We start from the raw sequence: 20,970 nt of genomic DNA on the forward strand, positions 1-20,970 counted from the left end.
ATGCGTATCCTTCCTGGAGATCTATATTCCTCCACACACTCCACTCACACGGCTGTGGGAAACTCAATGTGTAAACAAAAACAATCCAATTCTACTACAAAGATAAACTCATTAAGTATAGTAATGAGTATAGTTAACCTCATTAAACGCAATCGAGAAAACAACAACAAAGGAAAGCGCACACAAAGAAGATTATTATTACATTTAGAACCTCCTGTCTACTCCTCACACAAAGCCCCAGAGTCAGAAGATCATCAGCTCCGCCCAGGGGTAGAAAAAAAGAGAGAAAATGTAGTTAAATAAAAGTCTGGTGCTGTGTCAAAATCTGTACTCTATTAAAAGTTAAAGGTAGAAGATCAGAAACTGTCTCCATTTAAAGATACTTAAGTAAGATATAAAAGAAATATATAAATTTGAACATGGATGAAAAAGCTCATCACAACAACCAGTCATAAGGAAAATATACGAACACAGAGCAACTGAGGGTTTGGCTTAGCAACCAGAACAAAACTGGACTACCTAGCGCATTTAACTGGCTAATTTACAAAAAAAATTTTTAGATGTGATGACATTTTACAGACTGATATTTGATTTGTACTGGAGGTAAATGAAGCATCTCATCCTGTATGAAGAGTTCGCTCAGTAAAAGACAATATCTTACTAATAAACAAGCAGAACTTGTTGCCTCCACTGCCAATAACATTTGACCTTGCTGTGACCTCGACCCGGTTTGGCCTGTTTCAATTCCAAAATCTAATCAGATTATCTGGCGGTTGTGATGGTAACTCCATACAAATCCACTCGTTCTTGAGAGACGGTGCTAATGAGAATCTCGGATGAACGGACGGACGGAACGCCTCTACCAACTAATGGTGTATGTGTAAAAACTTGAAAAGAACAACATCAAAGCATTTGAAATGTGTAACAGGTACGCTGAAGGGCAGAATGAAGTGCAAGAATTCAATTCCAATATTACATGAGTAAAGTACAAATCTTTGAGCACGAGTACTTGCTGTAGGATGCAGCGAACTAATTCTCCCTGGTGCTCTGAGGAGTCGGAGTGGAGCTGGCAAAAACAAACAAACAAACAAACAAACAAACAAACAAGTCACCATGTTTTCTCAGGATGGCGTTTACTGTGCACTCGAATCCCAGCAATACGAATCTCTCCGCCGTAACGTTTCCTGCACGCTGTGTTCAGCTCACTGTGTTAATCTGAAGTTCCATGGATTTCTCCAGTGTGCGGAAGATGGGGTAGATCATCTCTCCAGGTGCCAGCCTCATGTCTTTGAAGGTGTAGATTTCATCTTTGTTCTCGACGTTGTAGAACTTCAACCACCTCTCGTCCACGTCCACACACACGCCTAACACTCGGGGCACGGAGTCGGAGGGAAGTCGGACCGCGTGAACTTCCAGGGCCGTGAACGAGAGCCAGAAGTGGAAGATGCACCAGTAGCCCGCTGAGGGAGCGAAGTCGAAGCGCCCGTTCCTCTTCGCCGAACTCTTCATCACACCGATCGTAAACTCCTTATTCACCTCCACCTGCAACACACGTGATCAGCACGCCCTGAGCACTGTGATATCTGATCTGATTACAGCCCGGACTACATTTAGATTTGACTCTAAACAACCATTTTACATCCTGGGAAAGACTGAGGAGCAACTTTCAGCAATAATCCCTTCAGGGGAAGCAGCTAACGCACGCTCTCGCTAAATGACGTCACTAGCCCTATTTGGACGGGATGAAATGTAGGTTCTGGGCTAGTTTCCTACTTTACATGAGCTACTCTGTGATTTTATTTCTGTACAGATCAGTCGTGTCAGGGTCTTTCTCCGTCTTCCTCTGAGAAAATTACAGGTCGAATTACCCAGTGTTTTTATTTAAATTTTTTGGCGAAACTCATGGGATGTCTGATCATTTAGTCTGGATACACGTCTGAGATTTTCTACGCAGATGCTGCATGAAGTTTGAATAAAAAAAGATGTTTGGCTGCAGCTATCTTTCTGTATTCAGTCTCGTAGTGATTGGGAACTGTAGTAATTATGAGCTCAGGTGTGTACGTACCTGCCAGTAATGTCGCCCGGAGCTGAAGCCGGTTTTAGCGAGCGCACACTCCCACCTGTCGAACCTCTGAGGCCCGGGCTGGACTTTACGTTTTTGGCCCAATCGCATTCGTTTACCGTCCTCGGAGAGGACGAGTGCGCGGTGAGCCGTCTCAGGATCCAAAATCACATCGGCTGGGAGGAGAGAAGTTCCTTCATCATTCATCCAGATTTATTTCTCTCTGTGTGTAAACGGTATTCGATCATTTCTCTCTCACCTGCCGTGGGTGTTTTTCCTTTGCAGATGCAAGCAGGAAGACTCGGTGTGCTGCTGCTCATTCTCAAGGACCTCAGTTCCTCTCTCAGTGCCCGGTTCTCCTCGTGCATTTTATTGATCATCTCCTTCAGCTGAGCATTCTCCTTATATATGTCCAGATCTTCGGTCACCTCCACCAGCTGGTGTTGTTCCAGCTCTTGAGATAAGTAGTGAGCCCTCGCGTGAATCTCGCAGAAGGAACGAACGCAAGTCAAGCACGACTTCAAGGCTTTTAGCTTCTGTCCACGGCACATGTGGCAGGGCACGTCGTCCGGCCCTGCGTACTGAGAACTCAGCCACATTTCTCTACTCATGGATGAAGCGGTGAGGCCTGATGAGCCAGTTATCCCAGAGTCTCCGCTAGTCACTTGTGAGGGTGACCTGACATCGAAAGATCAAATCATTCATTGGATTATTATTATTATTATTATTATTATTATTATGAACTAAAGGTGGAACTCAATGCATTTAGGAGTTTTTATAAGAAAGATAAAGCAGAGAGTAAAGTGTGATGAATTACCTTGGATGAAACCCATCTGACCCACTAGAACTCTGAGTTCTGGCCATCGACCGATCGCTCTTCCTGTATAGAGTAAACATTCATCAGCGTTCACCGCTGTACTGGAACGTTTTGTGGTAATTTATTGAACATAATCCTAAACAGCATATACAACACGACTTTAATCTCCAATTTTACAGCTGTCTCTCTTGAAAGTTTGTGAAGCTTTTAGAATTTTCTACATTTCTACATAAATGTGACCTAAAACGTGGTCAGTTTTCCTAAACGTAGATAAAGAGAACCCGATTGAACACGAGACAAAAGAATTTTTGTGATATATGTATATATATTCGGTGAGGAGAAAGCCATGGCTCCGAGTGTGATCCAGAAATCAGCTCGTGCAGAAAATGGGCTCGCATAAACACACACACACACACACACACACGCATATTCTTCACTCAGTACTTTACTATCTCACAGAATGATCTGGTTTAACTTTACCTGCACAAGTCCTTTGGATCAAAAGAAAAGACCTCAGATGAATCCGACTCCTGACTCGGAGACCTCGGCCTGCTCAGCCGTAGGAAAGAAGGAAGTGAAGATTACGTAGAAGAAACAGAGACGTTGTAAAGGAGACAGAAAAGGCCACATGCTAAACACCAGCAAACATCTGGACTCTGATTGGTCAGGAGGTGTTGGTTAGTTCTCTATAGCAGCGGCTCTGACTGTAGCGCAGGTTTATATTGATGCACTCGTTCTAATACGTCATCGTTTCTATAGCAACGGCTCGTTCACAGGGACGTGTACAGCGCACGCTCCACTGATAATAAACAGATTTTGTTTGTTTTAATTGTTCAAGTTTTCTCACATCATCAGGACAGAGACAACACAACAGAATTTCATCTTCATTTTTTTCCAGAAATGTTATTGCAGGATATTGCAGTATATATTGTATAATTGATTATCAGGATATACCTTTTTGTAGTAGCCCAGGTTGGGGCTGCGTCATCGGCCACCAGAGATAATCTGGAGCAGTGAGCTACACCTGTCCACTTGTCTACTTAACAGAGCACACAGGCTGTGGGCGTGTCTCAATCAGCTCCGTACCTCCCCAGGTGGTGAACACAAGTTGGGACACTGGTAAGGATCCTGCCTCACTACACATGACCACATGACCACATGACGACATGACGGCATACCAATGTCACCAAAAAATGTCACATAACGCATTACTGTCATAACATGTCAAGCAGGACTGTAGGCAAACTAGTGGTTTAAAAAATCATTAAACCTTTAAAGGTCATTAGACTCAAACAAACCATATATAGAACGTCGAATAAATAAATAAATAATTTGCTAACGTAAGTAATCATTTGAGAGACACAACAACGAGAACAAACTGCTTAGACTTGTAGCCGGAAGTTTGCTGAGAGTTCATCCGCCATTTTGTTTCAGCATCATTTCCGGTAGGGGAACACTGAGCATTGAAGCTGTCTGGTTTTTGAGGTGCATTGTGGGATTTATTAGGGAGCGAACATTCCAGTGCACTGGAGGATTGTGTGATTGAGAAAGCACTTAAAATGGCCGATTCCCTGAGTACCGAACTTGAGAGCTGATCGAGACGCACCCTTTAGTTTCAGAGTCCTGGAAAAAGACTTGGCTGGTATTTTGGGTATTTTGAAACTGGAGCTGTACTCTAGCCTTTCGTCTGCGCTAGTTTACCCTCTCCATGTCCACTTAACCACCCTCTCGAGTTCTCAAGTTCCTTCTCTTTAAAACAACAACAACAACAAAATGACTTTTGAGTTCTGTTAGCTCCCCGTACCAAGTAGTCCATGAACCCCAGCATTCCAAGTGTTCTATTCATTTAAGATTGAACGGTTTGTGATTAAGTTTAGTTCCTCCTTGACCTGTATTCATCTAGACAGTGCTGCTGTGGTATAAGGGGAATAAAACACTTAGGGACAGTTCACGGGATTATAAACTGTTTTACCGGTCCTTGTTATAACCGTAGGGAAGTTGGCACTCAGGTGCTGAGCGGAATGAAGAAACACTCGCGGTGGACCTCTGAGACATGGTCCGCTTCAGCAGCGTGCTGCAGGAGAGAAATGAAAGATCTCGACGTCAGCTCATTTCTAATCATTTAATTCTACAAAAGATTTCATAAACATTATCAAACATCATCATGTCCTGTAGCAGATGATTATCCACGCCCAGTACGGACATGAATAAAGGGTTCGTAACGTGCAGAGAATCAGAAATGTAACTCAGAGTAATCTACATCAGACTGTGAATGCTGTTTTACAGATGTTTTACCTTATGTTATCTATAGAGCCTTTAAAGTTAACAGCTGTATCCAGAGAGCGTGAACTGGCTCTGGCTCTGGTGCCAGTGTGTCCAGGCTGAGACCTGAGCATCGCGGCGCTTCAGGAGGAAACACACAGCATCGTGAAGACCACGGAACAATCAAAACAAAATATCCACAAATCTGAACATCGTAGAGAGCAGCATTAAATCTTTTATTAAAGAATGTAAAGGATACGACAGAACCGCGACTGTCTGGAGGAGAGCGTCTACTAAAAATCAGAGACCAGGTAACCATGACCAGAGTAACATGATGCTACCACCACCATGCTCAGAGTAATCTACACCAGTCTGTGAATGCTCTTTTACAGATGTTTTACCTTCCGTTATCTTCAGATCCTTTAAAGTTAACAGCTGTATCCAGAGAGCGTGAACTGGCTCTGGCTCTGGTGCCAGTGTGTCCAGGCTGAGACCTGAGCATCGCGGTGCTTCAGGAGGATAAAGAGCGAACGTTAAACAGGAACAGCTCGGTAGTCGAGCAGTCAGAACATTTTTGGTGTCAGATATTTGCTTCAGTTCTGCACCTGAGCTACGAGGCTAATGTGGCTAACATGTAATGGAAGTCTGTGTGACCCAAAAATGCTTAGTGTAAATATGAGTCTCGCATCACGTCCAGACGTCTGACGTCGTGCAGACACGCTGATGCGGGAATTTCTGGAATTTATATAAAGTAGTCCATAATACTGACACGGAGTGTAAAAGTCAATATGTTTAGTCTGAAACAGTTACACTTCGACCTTAAATTTAGGAAAAGACAATCTCTCCGTGCCGTTTACAAAATGTTTTATGAAGATGTGAGCGTGTGTTTATGGAAGACGTATTCTCAGTGACTTGCATTACTAGCTACGTTAGCCTTAAAAATAAACATGATGTAAAATAAATAAATAAATAAAGCAAAAATAATTCACACACAAAGCCCGTCTCGGCTCACTGACCACACGTGACATAAAGAGGAAATTGTATAAATCTGTGAATATTATAAGTGTGGAGATGAAAGCGTCTCACCTCGCGTCAGCGCCTTCGCCAGACTCGTCCATTTCTACAAAATAAAAACTTACCAATTAAATTACATAAAAAATGTAATCGTTACATTTATTCAGTACAGATATGAAAGACAATGCGCTGATATCTTTATCGTCATTTAGATCCATACACACACACACACACGCACGCACGCACGCACGCACACACACTTTGTACAAGATAACAGGTTGTGTTATCAACAATGATGAATAATGAATTATTGCTCTGCTGTAGTTGGAGGAATCCAGTGGAGAAAACTGCAGAGTTTGAACTTTATTAATAATTCATCCAACAGATCTTTTAGTAAAGCAGCAGAGACATCAAAACAAGAAACTGAATTCTTTACATTTTTTACATTTTTATATATAAAATCACAATCTTCAATCCCCCGTTGCAAATCAGGTTTATTGTCAATGTTCAGACTTTCAGCTGTTTGCGATGAACAGATCAAACGCAAGCGACTGAAATAGTTCGACACGACGGATGATTCAAGTGTTTCCCCCCAAATTCAACTGAAAATGCGATTTATAAAGACTCCTCCGGTCTCAACATCTATTTAAAAAATGATAAACATGATCTGAAAAATGAAACGTTTTAAATAGACACTTTCATTAAAGTTGTCATTAATAAATGTGATATTGTTAACGCCGTGTGTCGTTACCTGGATGATCCATGACTGTACAGGCCGATCCGATCCAAATCTGAGTCAATTAAACAATCAGACCAGGCTATAATTAATCTCAACTGTAATACGACATGTTTAATAAATGTGTTGAGTAGAAAATTCAGGACTAAAAAACGACTCCTAACAAAGAGAAAGTTATTACTGTGTATTTATGAATCGGCTTGAAATAATGTCGATAATATTTACAGAGTTTGGGTTTGTGTGTTAAATAAATCTGAGTAGATCTGAGGATTTATTCTGGGTTACAAGTGCACTTGGGTACAGAACGTTCGAGTCTCTCACTCTCTCTCTCCCTCTCTCTCTCTCTCCTTCTCTTTCTCTCTCTCACTCTCTCTCTCCCTCTCTCTCTCTCTCACTCTCTCTCTCTCTCACTCTCTCTCTCTCTCTCCCTCTCTCTCTCCTTCTCTTTCTCTCCCTCTCTCTCTCTCTCACTCTCTCTCTCTCTCTCCCTCTCTCCTTCTCTTTCTCTCTCTCACTCACTCTCTCTCTCTCTCTCCCTCTCTCTCTCTCTCACTCTCTCACTCCCTCTCTCTCTCTCCTTCTCTTTCTCTCCCTCTCTCTCTCCCTCTCTCTCTCTCACTCTCTCTCTCTCCCTCTCTCTCTCCTTCTCTTTCTCTCTCTCCTTCTCTTTCTCTCTCTCCCTCTCTCTCTCTCTCACTCTCTCTCTCACTCCCTCTCTCTCTCCTTCTCTTTCTCTCTCTCTCTCCTTCTCTTTCTCTCTCTCACTCCCTCTCTTTCTCTCACTCTTTCTCTCTCTCTCCTTCTCTTTCTTTCTCTCTCACTCTCTCTCTTTCTCTCTCTCTCTCCTTCTCTTTCTCTCTCTCACTCCCTCTCTTTCTCTCTCTCTCCTTCTCTTTCTCTCTCTCTCTCTCTCTCTGTCTCTCTTTTATACGCGCAATAGAACAATGCTACACTTTTCAGGGTGAGTTTTATCTCTTTGCTCTGAATGATTCTTCACATCTCTTTAATCCGACTTAACACTTATACTTTAAATCTACTTCTATACTTTATGTACAGTGTTATTGTCCGATCTCATATCTGTCCCCGAGTCTCCGGCTTGCTGTGTGTACTGAGTCTGATTAACAGAAGGATAAAGGTGTTAGGGGAATGAGGACCGACTCCTCTCAGGCCTGGAGATGTGAAGGAGAGATAAGGAGGTAAGGAGGAAAGTTCGAGACTCGATCATTAGCAGGTTCCGGAGGCGACACGGTCGACCCCTCGGATATGAAATGAAACCTTTCTCATGTTATTAATAAAATAAATGTGTAAGTCTTACCGTGTTTAAGTAGCTCTCAGGCGGAGGTGTTTATTTCTTCTCCGGCTTTTAGTTTTGTTTGCGTGACACATGAGGAGCAGGAGGAGTTTATCACTTCTCTTGTGGTGCTGGAATGTGGCTCTGCAGGATTCGGTGTCTCTCTCCAGAGATATATTCACACGCCAAGCTTCACATTCACTTTCAAATATTCTCAGAAACAGTGAAATATTACTTCAAAAAGTTTTGAAACTGTTCGAATGTTATGAATAAAATATATTATAACTAAAGATCTGTAACTAATCTACTATAACTAACTGATTTCGCAGGCGAGCTTGGAATTTGTCTGTTATTTGATCACAACTTCATTACTGCAGTCGTGATTAGGCAATAAATAAGAAATAAATAACACGGTGTGTGTGTGTGTGTGTGTGTGTGTGTGTGTGTGTGTGTGTGTGTGTGTGTGTGTGCGCTGCAGAAAAACACTGAGTAACAGTGTGTGTGTAGAAGCAGAGTTCCTGTATTAAAAAATTGTTCCTCAATTTTTATTTATTAATAAGCAACACATCAAATCCTATCATGATCCCGATGAACAGATCACATCAGTTTAGTGTTACATTTAATCTTCAGTGACTTCCTGTCCTTACTTACATTATAGCAGCTATAAACACTCGTTCCCTCACCATCCTCTCTCTATTCTCCCACTCTATTCCCTCTCTCTATTCACTCTCTCTATTCTCACACTCTATTCTCTCTCTCTTCTCTCTTTATTCTCTCTCTATTCTCTCTCTATTCTCCCACTCTATTCGCTCTCTCTATTCTCCCACTCTATTCTCTCTCTATTCTCTCTCTCTATTCTCCCACTCTATTCGCTCTCTCTATTCTCCCACTCTATTCTCTCTCTATTCTCCCACTCTATTCGCTTTATTCTCTCTTTATTCCCTCTTTATTCTCTTTATTCCCTCTTTATTCTCTCTCTCTATTCTCTCTCTTTATTCTCTCTTTATTCCCTCTCTTTATTCTCTCTCTTCACGTTAATTATAAGTTAATTATCACCAAACGTTTTATCATGGTCTACAATAACAGTAATGTCTATATTGCTATAACACTTTTCCCCCTTAATCACAGATAAGCAGCATTGTCTAAATATCAGAAACGTTACTCGTGGTTATGAGTTTTAAGCCTGAGTGTTAGACGTGGATTAATTCAGTGTTGAAAAAATTGGTGTGCTTTATTTAAAATATTACTGCTGTACAGGTTAATAATGGTTACATGGTTACTATAAGGCATGTCCTGATAATCACTACAATATACTGCAATATTCAGCACTCAGTATTGTTAATGTGAATAATAATAATCCTGAAAAAATGAAGAGGTAGTGCTGCTGTGTTCTCTGAGTCTGCAAATGTATTCATAAAATATATTTATTATTGCTACTACTACTACTACTACTAATAATTTATTAATTCAACCACAAGGGGGCAGAGTATAATGCTGAACATTTTATCACTGCTTCACTGAAAGCTCGTTCTTGTTACGCATAAAAACGCACTTTTAAATGTCTTTATTGATATTTATTAAAAACTGATCTAATGTCAGGTTCCTCAGGTTCATCTGTGGTGTGCAGTAAAGAGCTCTAACTGTAACATACGCTTCATTTTGTGCTCCGTTTATTATTCAGCAATTTCATATTCAAAATAAAATAAAGTGCATTTTCAAAAATAATAACCATTAGCACATGATTTCAATATTCAGTGATTTTATTACTCAAGTGTCATGTAACAGTCGTATAAATTATTGTTTAATTCACAATTTTCGAACACACACACACACACACACACACACACACACACACACACCAGTTAGACACAGAGACGTGTTATACAAACGTACACAGAAACGATAACAATAACCGAACCCACAGTTAGCGACTTGATTTAACAGCATAGAACTGATTTTTGCTGTGATTAATAACACACTGCGTTCGGGCTAGGCATGGGCCGATGTTTTCATACAACTGCAATATTGTTTACTGAAATATGCGACGTTTGCGCTACCGGGACACAATCGTTCACTAGCTATTAAAAAAAAATAGTTAGTGACTGTCATAACTAGCTAGCTAACTATCGCGATCTAGAAAGTTCCATATGTTAACTGTGTGTTAATATTGCATTTGCTAGTTACAAATTTTATCCTGGGAACAACATATGGTCTACAAACACTAATATGACTTTTAATCATAATGAAATGTTAGGAACGGTAATAGATTATATTAGTGTGTTCCATGTAGGAAGTTAAATACACACTTGACATCCAAATGGTAAAATTCAATAGACCTCTGTTGCTAAGTAAGTAAGCAGCATGAACACTGAATTATAACATAGTTATTTAGCTGAAAACAAGGCTAATGACTTACCTAACCATTAAGTACTCGAAATATGGACAATGTAAAGACACAGTGACAGTGGAAACAAGACAGTATTATGTGAAACATCAACATTTACCTCAGATGTGGTGATAAATAACACTTAGCATCGACCGCTAACTAGATTCTCCTCATGCTACCTACAGGATGCGACAGATATTGTTTTGGGGGGGAAAAAACAACAATGTAGCCCCACTAAGGCACCATATTCGCAAACTGAATGCAAAGGGGAGTGATAATATTTTGAGGTATCGATGCTAACAATATTATATATGTAAAAAATGACAATATAGCAGACTATCGGCACATGTCTAGCGGTGGCGTAGCGAGGAAGTCAGAACAGAGGTGGGTTACAGCTCAGGTGTGTCACTACACTGGTTACACGACTGTTTTTCATGATCCCACAATAATGTAGATTATATTTAGTACAAGACTTCAGTAAATAAGCTGAAATTATTCTTAGTAGAGGATTCACTCAGCTGAGAGGCTAAACCAGCTAATGCTAATGACCTCCTTATTGTGAGTAAATGTTTTAGCATGGTGAAGTTCAGTCAAAAATGAAATGTTCACGATGTCTGATTTATCTCACTGTCCAATTTACCTTAATTCCTGATTTACCTCAGTCTTCTCTTTGCCTCAATGCCCAATTTACCTGTCTTATTTATCTCGATATCTGATTTACCTCAATGTCCAATTTATCGCAGTGTCATATTTACCTCAATGTCCAATTTAGATCAGTGTTCTATTATCTCAATATCTGATTTATCTCAGCATCTGATTTACCTCAATGTCCTATTTACCTCAATATCTGATTTACCTCAGTGTCCTAATATCTCAATATCTGATTTACCTCAATGTCCTATTTACCTCAATATCCGATTTACCTCAATATCTGATTTACCTCAGTGTCCTAATATCTCAATTTCTGATTTACCTCAATGTCCTATTTACCTCAATATCTGATTTACCTCAATGTCCTATTTACCTCAATGTCCTAATATCTCAATATCTGATTTACCTCAATGTCCTATTTACCTCAATATCTGATTTACCTCAATGTCCTATTTACCTCAATATCTGATTTACCTCAATATCCTAATATCTCAATATCTGATTTACCTCAATGTCCTATTTACCTCAATATCTGATTTACCTCAGTGTCCTAATATCTCAATATCTGAATTACCTCAGCGTCTGATTTACCTCAAAGTTTCATTTACCTCAGAGTCAGATGACACAAGGGTTAGAAGCGTTAATAGCACCGGTGCAAAAGTAAAGAAACTTCGGACACTAAACCCGGCTGATCAACTGCATTTGTGTGACGTTTTATTTGAAGTACGCAGAATTATTTTCGCACTATTAAATATCATCGTTGCTGCTTGAGTCCTGTGAAAGGACAAATTGTGTCTCAAACTGCATGAGGACTTGAGACTCAACACCACAGGACTGACACTAACACAGTACGACTAAGTACAGACACACACACGCACACAACGTTAAGACGTTACACCAGTACACATATATACACAGAGTGGAAAAGAAAACACACTATATACCACAGACATATTATAGATTTACCAACATTTACAGTACAGTTATTCATAAACAATTCTGTGTGCGCGTGTGTGGGAGTGGGGGGTGTTATATTGGAAGAAAAATACAAGCTTTACATACAAACTAATACGGTACGAGTGTTTCACATCGACATTAACAAAATTAGCCTTTAAAATAAATTGCTAAAATGTGCAAAAAACCTCTTTAAAGGGTTGAAATGGCTACAGGAAGTAGAGAAAACTGGAGCTCTAGTCACACTAGTCATGCTAGCCCTTCTGCTGATGCTGATTGCTAACAGTTATATTCCTTATTTAAAGGTTATCAAGAAGTAAGAAACAAGAAGTGGCAGACTGGATTTGTTGTGGATTTAAAGTGACTAAAAGCTAGCATGTTACGTTGTTAGCAGTGATGATATAGCAAGCCATGATTAACGTAGAGCCTAGAGCCTTATACACTGATGCTAAAATTAGCCATGGAACTATCTAGGCTAATGTGATGTATTATGTTTATCTGAAAAAGTCATATGCATTAGTATAAAGATTATATTTGTTAGCAATAATAATGAAGACAGGCATGGAGAGCCTGTTAGCAGTTTACACCTTGTGCTAGTAAAGCCTCGATAAAAAGGAACACATCACAGTATTGTATATATTTTTTATCATTATTCGCAGATGTGTGATGACCAGACGTCTACAAACGAACGTTTTAGGGGAAAAAAGTCTTGACGTAGCAGTTTTGTCAGCGCTCACGTGACAGGTTTGTTGAGCTGCTCTCATGGCTTTTGTCGGAAGATTAGCAAAGAACACAGTGGTGTTTAGTGATGTTAGCGGCAATGTGTGGCGGCGACAGTTTGTGCCAAATCTGACCACACACACACACACACACACACACACACACACACACACACACACACACATAAACACACATATCAGTACTCCACCATAGCTAAACGTTTGGACTCCTTGTTCAGAAACACCATGAGGACGCTAGTCAGCTAATTAAGCTAAGCTGGTCCATTCTTTCTGGATTTTCTGGATCTTTTATTGGTGTTTATTTATTTATTTTAATTGTGTATAGAAGAAAGTGATGTCTCCGAATCTCCTCACAGTCCTGCCAAAGAACCAATGAACTGCCCCTCACCAGCGCCAAGGAGCATCAACGGCTAAAACGGTGAGTGATTTTTTTTACGCTAATCGAGCGTGAACTGTGTCGGTTTTTCTCGTCGCCGTTTGACTTCCTGTGTGAATTTAATGGTGCTGGATCACAATAAAGCCACAATGGGGAACGGGGAAACTCATGGAGCGACGACAATTGGTGCACAGAGGCGGCATCGGTCCCTCCATCTCTCCGTCTTCCTCTAATTCGTCTTATTTCCGCTCTACGTCCTCAGTGAAGGGTTACGCTAAAGGTCAACAGATAGCTTCACCTTTCACAATAGTTCAAGGTGAAACTTCCGGAACTCTTCTGCTCTACAATGCTCCACTGCTCCACATCTAGCTTGTCTTCCATCTCATCTTCATCTTCGTACTCTTCTTCGTCTTCCTCATAAAGGCTTGCTTCCTCAATGGAGCTCTCCATACGGTAGCAATATGGCTGCCCCTCTGTGTACTCGTATATGGTGGGCAAACTGCTCTTTAAGCTACAGCGCCGCCTCAGCGCCACCAGGAGGGGCTGTAGAGAACCGAAACACGACACGTTAACATTTTAAAATAGTCAAATTGTCCAAGAAATGCCTAAAATACAACAAAACTATGAAAAATAACAGTGCCTGTATATGAATATACATGAATAAGCAAATTTATAAACGCCCGAGTTTAAGCTAGGTTAGCTGGCAGGTAACCTAGCTCACAGGTGGACATGTAACATCATTTACACACTAATTTATTTATTTAACAGCAGCCAAACAACGTTACCATGACAACAACCAATCTTTTCATCACTACGCAAAGTTAGCTTAGCACACAGGTTCTGTAGCAAACATCACACTGTTCGAGCCTTCTTTTCTTTAAATCACGTAACACTTTTCCAAATCCCAATTTATATTGAATAAATTTTTTATAAAAAGATAACAATTTAGCGCTGTGGTAACAAATTTTACCCCCAAAAACCAGTGTGAGGAATTCTGTTTAAAATGTTTAACTATTTTTTTTAAATTACCTCAGGAAGTCAGTTAGCTACAGCTATCTTATAGCTAGCTTTACACAGAAGCAAGGCCTATGATTATGCTAATTATAAATAATTAATAAAAGGAAGCTACTGGTGCAGTCAGTGATCTTCTCAAGTCATTTCTTTTGTTTTGAGCTAACAAACAAAACCGCAGTTAGCATGAGTCAATAGACTAAGAAAACATAGTGTATTTAATGAAAATGAAATGTTGATTAGCACCACAGCGTGGATAAACTGGTTCATTTATTATTCAAGTATCAACAGTACCACCTCACTCTGTAGTGAAACTTGCTAGGTAAGAGCTTCGCTAGCAATGATAGTGTATATATAAAGCAAAACACTGATACATGGTTACGCTGATGACGCGCTCGTGTTGATGTAGCAGGTGTTTGTTAGCGGTGTTGTTGTTACCTGAGGCATGGTGAATATGTCCACATTGTTCCCGAGATCGATCCAGGCCAGACACAAGAAACTCTGTGGATTTTTCACAGCCTCGGTCAGGTCCTTCATGATGGACAAAGTCAGACGGTTTCCGTTCAGCGCCAATGTGGTGAGTTTGGGCAAAACGCTCAAAACAGGCAACAGGATTCGTAAACCTTCATCCCGTAGCTCAGTAAAGCTCAAATCCACGGATAGGATGGCGCCCCCGCTGGTCTGGAGGTAATACGTCACGTGTCTAATGTCCCGTGTGGACAGGGGGATTCCGGAAAGATCCACAGAGTCGCTACAGAGCTTCTTCTGAAGAGTTGTTTTCAGCCTGCAGAGGGGGAAACAATGGATAATTACAAAATTATTAATAGTGATAATCTTTATTTTCTAGTCTAGTCTTTATAGTCTAGTCGATATTTACCACACAGATATTTACCACACAGATATTTACCACAGATATTTACCACACAGATAGATATTTAACACACAGATATTTACCACAGATATTTACAGATATAATACACACCAAGAGCTACGTTTTAACCTAAAATATTCGGTATGGAATAATTTGGAAATCTGTAAGATTTGGATTGGAATTGCTTTATTCAGAAACGCTTTGAGATCATGAGATCAGCCACTGTATGTAGGGACGGGTGATATATATCGATATAATATCGATAATGTGATAAATTATTATGCGATGAACTTTTCTGAGATGTCATTGGTATGGTGATGCACTTTTAGAAAAAAATGTTTTTAATAATTACAGATTAAATGGTACTGAATTGATGCCGTTGATTTGACATCGTTGTTTTAAATCTTAATCTTCTTTGTGTTTGTAGGCATTAAAGAAAAAACTCATAATCGTCAAACTCATTTTAAAGATTTTTTGTTGTTGTTTATTTTACTGCTGTTTTGCAGACAATTTGTGAGCTAAATTACACACATATATACGTCGAACTTGAGTACAGCTAAAAGCTCTCATTTACCAACAAACATCATGCTGAAAGACAATCACAAAAAACTCTGCGAAATCCGCTAAGTCCAATCAGAGTGGGGAATTATTATAATAGAAATACATTATTGATATCTCAGAAAAGTGTATTTTTCAGAAATATTGTAAATTTATTACAATATAAACATTATGTCAACGAATCATCGTCTCGCGTTATATGTTCACACCTTTTTAATTAAACAGCAAAAAAAATCTGAATATTTATATAAACTTTATGCGTAATGAGACAGCTTGATAATAAAGGTCTGTCGTAGCTCAGTGCTGCTTCTGAGCTCGGTGTGATTTTGACCATTAGCTATGTTAATCCATCTGACTCCGCCCACATTCATAAGCCCCACCCTTTAATGTGTTTTCACCTCTGCATTTCTCTTCCTATCTGTCTGTCTTACTCTCCATCACCATCACACTCTCAACTCGCTTTATTATGACACAAGTTCCATTAAAGGGATCAATCACAAACACACACACACACACACACACACACACACACACACATTTATAAACCCATGGCTCTGTCAGGAGCGACAATCAGTTCATTTTGACTGGAGGAACACAATGGGCTGCTCTCAGCCAATCAGAACACATAGCAGGACAGTACAGAATAGTATAGGTGTGTGTGTGTGTGTGTGTGTGTGTGTGTGTGTGTGTGCGTGTGTTTTGTTCAGATCCTCCCTGTACGAGTGTCCTCTGTAGAGTTAGTGTTAGTCGTGACTCCTTTGTGTCACTTGGCCTGAAAGTAATTTCTTTTCCAAATATAACTCTGCGTTCATGTCGTCACAGCTCTGTGTCTCTCACACACACACACACACACACACACACACACATCTGAGGGGATTATTCTAACCTCCGGCTCCGCCTCTGTGAGCCGTTTCCTGCTGTTTGAAAGCTCTTCTTGTTGAGAGCTCGGATAAAATCCGACTCTGAGGCTCAGAAATAAAAAGGCGGGGAGGTCAGCGCCTTACTGAGCGTGCTTGGAGACAACGAGGAGTTTGTGTTGCTGCTTGTGAAATGAAGTGTTGGTGTCTTTCGTGTCCTGTCCTCGAGCAAGATGTGCTAAAGTTCTCGCCGACCCACATGACCGACCAGACGGAAACAAACCGAAACGTGGCGTCTGGAGGAAATCGTACAGGATCTGCATTCAATATTCGGATGAAAGGAAAACTCCTGCAGCTGCGTCCCAAATCCATTACCACTGTCGTATGCTATTGTACTATTTATACATAGGTGTAGGGTTTATATGATTTGGGACGCGATTGTGGAGACACTGGGACACTTCTGCAGTATTTAATTTTTTTTCAAAGAATGCTTTTGTTTTTATTTTAGTTTGTTTTTTGACTAAAGACAGCAAGCGTCAGATCCATCTAAATACTATCAACTAATTTTTGACTAAGGTACAGTAAACACTCAATATGGCAAACGTTCAGCTTGTTCAGTGTGTTGAGTGCACACTGTGGGCTTTATAGATAATTGTAGCAGTCTTGAGGGCAAGGCTGGGCTGTTAGGGCGGGACGGTATCTATCCCACTCTGGAAAGTGCTGCTCTCATTTCTTGCAGCATAGCACATAGTCTCCGAACAGGTCTAGTTCATCTGTGCCAATCCAGAGTCAAGGCCAGGGAGCAGACAAGCAGGCTAAACCGACCGGTTGCTAGCTTCACTGAGTCCTCACATAGGTTCCACAATATCCAGACTGTGTCTGTTCCCCGAGATAAACAATAATGTAGAAACACTCAGAAAGTTTGTTTCAGTAACCTAGGTAATATAAAATGAGATCATACTGAATGCACAGCTGGCACATTTGATCTGACGCTAGAACGGTTAAATATTAGATCTCTTACGTCTAAAGCACTTATTGTTAATGAAGCCATTACTTATCAGGAGTTTAATATAATGTGTTTAACAGAAATATGGATTAAACCAAACGAGTACACAGCACTAAATGAAGCCAGTCCTCCTGGATACAGTTATATACATCAGCGGTAGATTCAGTAGGGGTCAGTCAGAACATAATAGGCCCCACTCATAATGATGGCCTCACTCTTGACCTGATACTAACATACGGATTAAATATAGAAATATAGTAACACTTCTGCAGTCTGAAGCTATCTCAGATCATTATCTCATCTCGTTTAAATTGAGTATTGATCATAATATATGCACCTTTCCTCGCTACCGCGTCACACGTACATTCACGTCAACTACTGAGTCTTATCAATAACCTCCCAGAGGCATCAGCTGTGACTGGATCACCGTCTGATCCCAAAGAACTTGATCAGACGCAAAAACTCTTACAAAACAACAGAAGCAGAGAGTACTGCACGGGTGTCTATACGTAGCCACTGGTGCTCACTGGATAAACTGGAGATTAACATCAAATAATAAAGACAAAATACTCCAAAATACTCACATGGTGAAGTAAAAAGCCTTTAATTAACCATTAACATTGTAGATCTACGCATTTCGTCCCAGAGAGCCCTCATGTCTGTGTTCCCTTCTGGTTGTCCCTTTTAGTTATGCTGTCCTAGCTTCTCTCGCCGGAGTCCCTGCTTTCACTCACACACACTACATTGTCCTTAACCATTACAGGACAATAACCATACCTAATAATATCACTCTCTCTTTCCGTCTCTCTCCTTCCCTCTCTCTCTCTCTTTCTGTCGAGCTACACATGATACTCCTGAGATGCCGGTGTTCCTGACCCCTGCAACTCTCCGGACCTACCTGATCCATCCTGATGCTCTACTTTCTTCTTGGAGTTCTCATCAGTTGGAGGTCACATGCTGCTGCTGAGGATGTCCCACATGGTGCAGACTAAAGATCTCTGAGATTACTGAAGACGGTACCACTTAAACACCATAAAGATGCTTTGGACCTCAGTTCATATGAACAGTTATGCTGTGATTACCAGAAACAGTTCTGCACTCGACTCTCCATCGGTGAACAGTGGAGAAGTTCAACACAACAGACTTCCTGTAGAAACTGTAATAAATTTCCTGCTTACACAACTGCACTACTTGAGGATGTAGTATTAGCACATTTATAGAAGGGGTGTATTTATTTATAATCGCACTCTCGAGGTTTCTTCCTCATATCATCTCAGGGAGTTTTTCCTCACCACCGTCGCCTCTGGCAGCTCATTAGAGATAAATTCATACATTTAACATCTATATCCTGAATTTATATATTTCTGTACCGCTGCTCTGGGACGACGTCCACTGTTAAACACGCTGCACACAACACTGAACTGAACTGAATTTGGAACACAACTACTGGCTTTTAACAACTAGATAACATCACTAACATTATACACACACACACACACACACACACACAATAAAAAAAACACTTTCTGCGGTGTCCGAGCAGGTTTTTATATTGTGATCAAGTGTCACTTTCAATTACGGTCACTCGTCTCGTCTTGTCTCGCCTCATCTTGTCTCGTCTCTCCTGGCAACTGTGTGTGTGTGTGTGTGTGTGTGTGTCATCTATTTTCTTCCTGTCACTTTTTGTGTAATCATGTTGGGATGTGATGACACAACACACACACACACACACACACCTTTTCAGCACTGCTCTGTCTGATCCTCCTTTTGAACTGTAAGTCCAGATCATACAGTAAAGTTAAAATAGATCTGATGAGTCCTTGTAAAAACCCTCTCAGTCACATTCTTGAGCAGAACAGTCTGATCTGAATCGGGTATCTGGTGTGTGAGTCATCGAGTGAAGCTGCCATCACACGTTGGACTCAACAACACCAAAAGCCGAAAGCCCTCAAATTTAACATACAAATGTAATATTTAACACCACTGACACACAAATACACCGATACACTGATCAGATCTTCGCTCCGATCTTCACCTGAACATCTGAGCACAATTACTTCAGGTGGATTATTATATAGGACTGCTGGAGCAGGCAAAATCATATGTTTTAAACAGTATAAATATGCAGTCAGTAAGCACAATGTCTCTGCCCAATCAACAGGCGTTATCTCAGTGGAAGCTTTCGGTCTAGAAACTGAATAAGGACCTCCAAAATGACATCAGTGTTTACGTGAGGAAAGTGCCTGGTATTCAGATCCGGGTTACGCAGCTCCACAGATGATCAGATTATTAAAATGACCGCTGTGTAGTTTAGGTCGTGTAGTTTAGTCTCCGTATTGGTCTTGAATAGGAGCGTGCGAGACGGAGTTTTTTACTAGCGTATAATCCACCGCCTTTAATCACAAACACTCACCTTTAAACCTGACAGGAATTTAACAGTATATAAAATAGCACTTGATCCAGTGCGTCCTATTTATTTGTGCTGTATTGTTTAATATCACGCTCGGACAGTTACTCGAGTGCACAGCCACAAGTATAGCCACTCAAATATCAGTGTTTCGTCATCGGGATTTCATGATCGCTGCGGCCAAAAGTGCTTAATTTTTTTTCTTTCAAAATTTGTGATGCAACCTGCAGAGTTTTTGTGCTTTCTTTAGCAGACTTGGCGAAATCGCAATGGTCTTTCGCGATAGATGAGACCTTTTAGCGGTACTCCTGTTTGATGGATGTGAATCGAAAAGGCCTTTGTCTGAACGCGTGTTGTGATGAGGTCACATGACGCGTCACATTTCAATAAAAAAACTCTTCAGCTGCTCCGAAAGTGACAGAGTTTCTTGATTGTGTATTCATTTCGGCGATCGCAAAATCGTGAAATTCTGGAGGACTGACCTGAGGTCAGGAAATCATAATATAATACACGGCTATTTTCAAACTCCGCCCCTCATGCAGAACTTCTGAATAGTGCTTAAGTCTGTAGTGACGTTCGAGCTCTAAATACTGACGCACAAAATCCCTGTATTAAATCTTCACGCAACTTAACTTAACTCTGAATATGAGCCGTTGTGCTGTGAAATGTTCCGGTGCTGGAAAAGAAAGTGGGGTGGCAGCTGCCGCCGCCGGCCCACCCGTAGATCCGCCTCAGAATTTGTGTGAGAACAGAGATTTGAAACAGATTGCCAAAATCAGCTGTGGATTTTAAGAGAAACGTTACAGCTTTAAACTGTGAAGAGACAGCTGATAGTCACAGCTAAGCGGAGAAGGGTTTTGTTTTTGCAGACTCATTAATGATTCAGACGTTTTTCCATTATTCATTCTGTCTTACAGCCACTCTCTCTCTCTTTCTCTCTCTCGCTCGCTCACTCCATCACCGGCTGTCAG

General features: G+C 40.6%; 2 protein-coding genes across 5 annotated transcripts in view; both read right to left on the reverse strand.

Moving 5' to 3' along the window:
- Window positions 1–1,197: 1,197 nt before the first annotated feature.
- Window positions 1,198–8,305, reverse strand: LOC108264911 (uncharacterized). 4 transcript variants are annotated; one of them, XM_017466902.3, is made up of 11 exons: window positions 8,207–8,303; window positions 6,907–6,946; window positions 6,228–6,261; window positions 5,543–5,650; window positions 5,175–5,282; window positions 4,852–4,953; window positions 3,360–3,428; window positions 2,880–2,942; window positions 2,322–2,740; window positions 2,066–2,238; window positions 1,198–1,542 (listed from the first exon to the last, which is right to left on the reverse strand). In XM_017466902.3, exons 2-11 carry the CDS (start codon window positions 6,917–6,919, stop codon window positions 1,198–1,200), a joined length of 1,434 nt encoding a protein of 477 aa, XP_017322391.1. In that variant the 5' UTR covers window positions 6,920–6,946; window positions 8,207–8,303. The 4 variants fall into 4 exon arrangements, with proteins under 4 accessions (XP_017322391.1, XP_017322393.1, XP_017322395.1 ...); XM_017466904.3 differs by lacking the exon at window positions 6,907–6,946 and having other exon boundaries at window positions 8,207–8,305; XM_017466906.3 differs by lacking the exon at window positions 5,543–5,650.
- Window positions 8,306–11,911: 3,606 nt separating this feature from the next.
- The window catches only part of lrrc75ba (leucine rich repeat containing 75Ba), a 24,630-nt gene continuing 15,571 nt past the window's right edge, over window positions 11,912–20,970 (reverse strand). The window contains exons 4-5 of the mRNA XM_017466914.3: window positions 14,739–15,084; window positions 11,912–13,832 (exon numbers count right to left, since the gene is read on the reverse strand). Of these exons, the coding sequence (XP_017322403.1) occupies window positions 13,584–13,832; window positions 14,739–15,084 (595 nt within the window). The 3' untranslated portion in view covers window positions 11,912–13,583. The remainder of the gene's footprint in view (window positions 13,833–14,738; window positions 15,085–20,970) is intronic.

Source organism: Ictalurus punctatus, chromosome 5 (assembly GCF_001660625.3).
Source record: "Ictalurus punctatus breed USDA103 chromosome 5, Coco_2.0, whole genome shotgun sequence".
Lineage (NCBI taxonomy): Eukaryota > Metazoa > Chordata > Actinopteri > Siluriformes > Ictaluridae > Ictalurus > Ictalurus punctatus.